We start from the raw sequence: 5,937 nt of genomic DNA, 5'->3' as shown, positions 1-5,937 counted from the left end.
AAAAAAGCCATTTAATTTGAAAAGGATGAAATAATTTCTTTCACCATCCTACATGTGACTTTATTCTATTTAGATGAAAAATCAGTGACCAAAAATATAAGTGATATGGATCCAGATCATTCAAGCTAAGAGAGATATTTAATGTATCATATGCACTCGAGAAGAAAAGGACATAGATATCATGAGGAGGAAGAGACATTGTAGAAGGTAATAGTTGATTCATGCTATGACATAAGTCCCAATACACACGTGAAGATAATACACAAGACACTGAAGAAGATACATAATAATTAATTTTAATGTACTTATTTTGTTACACATTATTGAAGAAGAAGATAAATAAGAACAGATTAAACGAATACATTGTTTATGTTATTGCATTCCTTCAAACCTTCTTTATCAGTGATATTATGAGAGTAGAAAATTCCAATAATTTAACCTCCATTATTAATTGAACAATTTTATTCTTATATCTCACGAAAAGCTCGTCCATTATTTTTTCTCCAAATTGTGCCTTCAAAAGAGGTTCTAATGCAGCTCTAACGAATTTAGTTGTAAACTCTGCCTTCGTATTTAGATCAAGATTATTATTGTTTTCATCTTCAACAGCTTCCTTTATGTTTGTGCTCCAATCCAGTATGACAGATTCTAACCTTTGAAGGGTGAAAGATCCTTCATCCTCAATTACTTCTTTAGCTTCTTCTATTGTTGGGTCATACAATGGTAAATCAAAGGATTCTAATTTTATAGCTTCAATCAAATTCTACAACAAATTAAATACCATTGAAATATGTTACTATAGTGCAAATTTTGAATTCTAGATGTAACATAACTATTCAAAGTTACAAACCAAACTGTTATAGTGAAAATCATTAAAATTTGTTTTTTTTTTTTTTTGGAAATTTGTCTTTCTTTTTTAAAAAAGATAGTTACACTTTTAGAAAGTAAAAAGAACTTGAAAGAAAAATATAGAATTTAATAAATTATTATTATCTTGTACTATAACATAATTATAGTAGTGCAAGACGTTAGTTTATTGGGAATTAATATCTTGATAGTAGAGAAATATTATTAGTTATATAAGAAGTAGGAACAGGCCAACTAAATGTGATGTTTTTGTACTAGACATATGTGAATGGCAGACACTACAAAACATGTGCTCATACGACACATATTATACATACATACACATTTATATTGTACTAATTATTTTTGAAAAAGTATAGTAACCAACTAACTTTAAATAATTATAATTAATAATTTTTAATTTTGTAATTTTTTTAAAAATAAAATTTAAATAATTACTAATTAATGACAATTAATTAATATAAAATGCAATTCAAAAATACTTGTTAGCTAGAACTTTATTGATTACCTAGTTGGGATAGTATAATTTTTCATTTCTAAATTTAGAAAAACTTTAAACATAAATTATATAGAGTAAAATTAGTGTGAATAATATATAGAATAAATGTCTTTTTATTATTTATTTAAAAAATAAAGCAGTTTTTTCATAATTTAAAAATATTTAATTAATTTTTAATTATTTAAGTAATTGATTATTTAAACGGTTTTTATTACTGGTCTAAACGATTCCTAACATATCAGTAGGTCATCGTTTATAGAAATCATTTAAATTAGTTACTTAGATAATTAAAAATTCATTAAAAATTTTTAAATTATAAAAAAATATATTTTTTTAAAATAAATAGTTAGAAATTGAAAATGACATTTACTCGAATATATAATTTTAGACACATCCTAGGCAGTGAAGGAGTTTGAAACAAAATTTTTGGGGCCAAAATTTTAACATAAAAATTTAAGGTTAAACTCATCTGATGTAACTCTTTGAATTTTTGAATGTTGTATCTCACTCTCTTCGTGATTCATTAAAGTAGAAGAACTATTTACAGGTGTTGATATTGTAGAAGTTATATGTTCTCCTTCTTGAATATTAGTCTTCTTCTTAAAAAATGCATCAATTCTTTGATTTTTCATCATTATTTTGTATAAAAATTTGAATATATATCCTGTAAAATATGTTAAAAAAAATTAGAAGGATAAATATTAAAATTTATAATATTTATTAATTTTTGATTAATTTATACAAATACAATAATATTAATACTTATTGAATATTCTAATATTTTTTATCATATAAAAAATTAAATTAAATAAATAGTAATATATAAAATAATATTAAATTAAATAAATAAAAATACCTAATTTTATAATGAGAAGTAAAGCGTGTTTTTATAATGAGAAGCAAAGAAGTAAGGAAACTTTTTATTCTTATCTCTTTTTGTTTATTAGATGCATTGTGAAGCCAACAAAGGTTCATTCTAAATTTTTTTATTTTTATCTCTTTTTGTTAGATAATTTTTTATTTTATTAGATGTGTTGTGAAACCAATAAAGACTCACTCTACAAATTATTATGCAATAAAAATATGAGATAAAAATTGACCGTAAATATTATAAATTATAATAAAACATTTGAACTAACTAAATTACTCTTTATTTTTTTTAAAATTACTATTAATTTTTTTATAAAAAATTTGAGAGAGTCATGGTCCCATTATCCTAATTAAGCTCCGTCACTGACCCTAGGTTATATTTGTATTTTGTATTTTGTAATTTTACATGTACCTCCAAGACCATGTCATTGAGTGTCGTGCCAATTAGGCTCCAAGCAGTTCTGATGTCATGAGTTTTCTGAGTTTTATCCCTTCCAATTAGAGTGAGAACCATCCCACCTTTAGGCACTAGCTCTTGTGAACGTAATTTGAGAAATAGTTTAAAGTCCTTTCGAAATTGTTCAAGATATGCTTTATGCATTGCCGGAGGAGTTGTGCTTGTTAAGTGTACATTTTCCTCGTTACCCAACTCCTTTGGAGCCTATTATTCAAATTAAAACATACATTATGAGAGTAAAATTATATATAGTATGCGATTTTTTTCGGATAAAATTTTAAAGGCATACTCTATTTGTTTCTATATTTTATAAAAATGTTAATTAAATTTTTATAGTTTAGAAATTAAATTTTGGATTAATTTTTTATATTAGATAAACATTTTAATGAGATATTTATTAGTTGTTATCTTTCAAAACAAACATAATAATTAAAAGTAGTGTTAAACTGTTAATGCATACTAAAAATTAATTATTAAATTAATTATTATGTATTTATATATAAATATGTATTTTTTAATTTATATATTATATTTAAACATATATTTTATATAAATAATTAATTTACTGACTGATTTTTTTATATTTATGTAATATGATTGTTATGAAACAAATCCATAAAACCTGGGAATCAAATCATTTCTTTAATTTTTTATTCATTTCAAACAAATGAATAAATTTGCAAATCACTTCTAAAAGATTATAAAAATATCATAAGTGCTAGTATTTTTAGTGTGTATATAATATTTTTTATTATTATATAATATTTTGGTTAGAATTAATGTGGAATAGATCCGCACATGGGATTTTTTGGCTAATGTGCCACCGTCTTAAAAATTTATTATTAAAATGTCATTGAATTGTTTTGAAACTAATTGTTTAAATATTACCTTTTTTCTAAGGTGACAACTAATTTATTTTTTTATTTGTAATTATAATTAATTATCGTAATATAAGAAGAGTGAGATTTGAGTAATTAATTTAAAAAAGACTGGTATTTTAGTATTAAATTTGGAAAAAGACAATACATTCCTAAAAGGACCTCAGGGTGTATGTGTTATTTACCTGAGAAAGCCAATGAAGACTAAAAGAGGAATGAACAAAGTGCAAGAAATTGTTGGGAAATAGCCTCTTGTAGAATGTCCCTGGAGTTGCATTAATAAAACATGCACCACATTTCTGTCCCTTCTTTTCTTCTATGATTTCCGAGAATTGAGGGAGTGATTTAAAGATGCTGTTGAAATCATTCCCAAATAGATCATTCAAGAAGAACTGAAAAACCGGTGGTTTGAGATTCAAGTTAGAAGTAGTAGTATCAACAATGTCGATGACATTAGATACCAATTGAAGAGCATTTGGTCCTGAAGAACAACCTAAGTCAGCCACCTTAAAACAATGAATAGGAATAATAGCATATAACCTCATGATACTCTCTTCTACTATGGCTTTTGCTTCCCTCATCACCTTTTTCTGTTAAAATTAAATTGATATATATATATATATATATAAGAATGTTAATATCTATCATTGTCAATCATGAATCGGCATAAGCAAATTTAAATTCAGAGAATAAAGAGAATATTATGATGATGTTGTGTACCTGAATGATAGAGTTATGAGCATAGCTATTATCTCCCATGCCATGGTTCATGTGGAGGAGTACTTGCTGTGTATCCATTCCTCTTCTTTGATATTATGGTATGGAAGAATAATACGATGAAATAATATAGCCACATATATATAAAAGTTAAAAGGAGAACAGGGAATCAGAATAAAAGCCCAGGGGCGGAGATGACGACATTTTAAGGAGCCCACTCAGATAAAGACGCTTAAAACAACTTTTTTTAAAAATGTTTTCATGTTGTGTTTTAATTAGTTTCTGTATAATTTATTCAGTGTTCCTCATCACATATTATTAAATTTCTCAAAAGATTTTCTTTCCAAAAATAATAAAAAACATTTAATTTAGACTAAAACAAAAAAGATAATAGATTAACTATTAGATTTTTTTTAAAATATTATTTACATAAAAAAATATATCACATTCATCAAAAAAAATATATATATATAACAAGCTCTTAAAATTTTTACAAATAAAAAAATAATTTAATTTTTATTCATATAACATATAAAATAATTACTATATTATTATTATTATTATTATTATTATATTATAGATTAAAATTTACTAATTTAAATTTTGTTTTTATTTTTAATATAAGCATTATAAATAAATAAATTTTTTATAACAAGATGTAATGTAACAAAATATATATAATATTAGTTAGTTTTTAAAAAATTCTGAAAAGATGATTTTTTCTAATAAAGTGTTATTAAAAAATTAACATTATAAGAACTAATTTCAACCAATATGATATAATAGGTTATTAAATATATTTAATACAAAACACATTGAATATAAATTTTTATTGATTTTAAATTTTAAATAATTTTTAGTTAAATTTTGAATATTTTTATTTTAAAGAGTTAGAATATTTTAACATTACTTTTTTCGTATCTTTTTAATTGAGTCTTTGATTTTTTAAATTATAGACCTTATTTATAATTAAGAGTAATGTTTTAACACCACCAATTAGTCACACATATAAAAATACAAGAACAATTCTATTGTCATAATTATAATCTAACTTTATAAGTAATACAATACAATAAAACTATATATAAGTAATATAACTAAATTTTATCTACATCTATAGTCACATTTCATAAATAATATAATTAAATTATATTTATGTTTATAATTAAAATATGAATAAAAATACAAAAAATTATCAGGATAGTTAATTTTTTCGTTCATAATTTTTTTATTATTTTTTTTGTGAAAAGTTTAATTATTTTAATAATTAATTATTTTTTAAAAAAGATAATTGAATAACACAAAAAAGTCTTATTAAGAGTAATTTATTTATATATGATTAAAAAATAATTGAATAATTATATAAGGTAAAAAAATTAATATTATTAAAAAATAAAATTAAAATTTATTTTAAAATTAAAAATAAAGTTTATTTAAAAATAAAATTAAAAATCATGTTTTTTTCTTTTTTCCAAAATTTAGCTACGAGTAATTCTATAAATATTTTATGATGAATAAAAATATTAAACTCGTACTAAAATTTAGTCTAATAAAATTTATTTTTATTCTAATAAACGTTAAATAAACTATTGAAAAGAATTTTATTTCCTCCATTAGAGAAGAATGATAAACTTCCATACTTCTATTAT

The 5,937-nt window shown here is 22.3% G+C and overlaps 1 protein-coding gene across 1 annotated transcript; it reads right to left on the bottom strand.

Annotated features, from left to right (window-relative positions):
* Nucleotides 1–213: 213 nt before the first annotated feature.
* On the bottom strand, nt 214–4,406 carry LOC112735729 (probable jasmonic acid carboxyl methyltransferase 2). Its single transcript, XM_025785242.3, has 4 exons — nt 4,292–4,406; nt 3,757–4,161; nt 2,649–2,897; nt 214–763 (listed from the first exon to the last, which is right to left on the bottom strand). The coding sequence occupies exons 1-4, from the start codon at nt 4,367–4,369 to the stop codon at nt 386–388; spliced, it is 1,110 nt and encodes a 369-aa protein (XP_025641027.1). The 5' UTR covers nt 4,370–4,406; the 3' UTR covers nt 214–385.
* Nucleotides 4,407–5,937: the final 1,531 nt, after the last annotated feature.

The sequence above is a fragment of the Arachis hypogaea genome, chromosome 13, assembly GCF_003086295.3.
Source record: "Arachis hypogaea cultivar Tifrunner chromosome 13, arahy.Tifrunner.gnm2.J5K5, whole genome shotgun sequence".
Lineage (NCBI taxonomy): Eukaryota > Viridiplantae > Streptophyta > Magnoliopsida > Fabales > Fabaceae > Arachis > Arachis hypogaea.
The sequence above is the reverse complement of the archived record's forward strand: the minus strand, read 5'-3'. Positions and strand labels throughout refer to the sequence as shown.

Excerpts from the sequence above, each read along its gene's own strand:
- LOC112735729 (XM_025785242.3), bottom strand. The coding sequence starts at position 4,369 with ATGGATACACAGCAAGTACTCCTCCACATGAACCATGGCATGGGAGAT. Across the intron at positions 4,162-4,291 it reads CTCATAACTCTATCATTCAG|AAAAAGGTGATGAGGGAAGC; the intron begins GTACACAACATC and ends TAATTTTAACAG. Across the intron at positions 764-2,648 it reads TCAATGACATGGTCTTGGAG|AATTTGATTGAAGCTATAAA; the intron begins GTACATGTAAAA and ends AATTTGTTGTAG.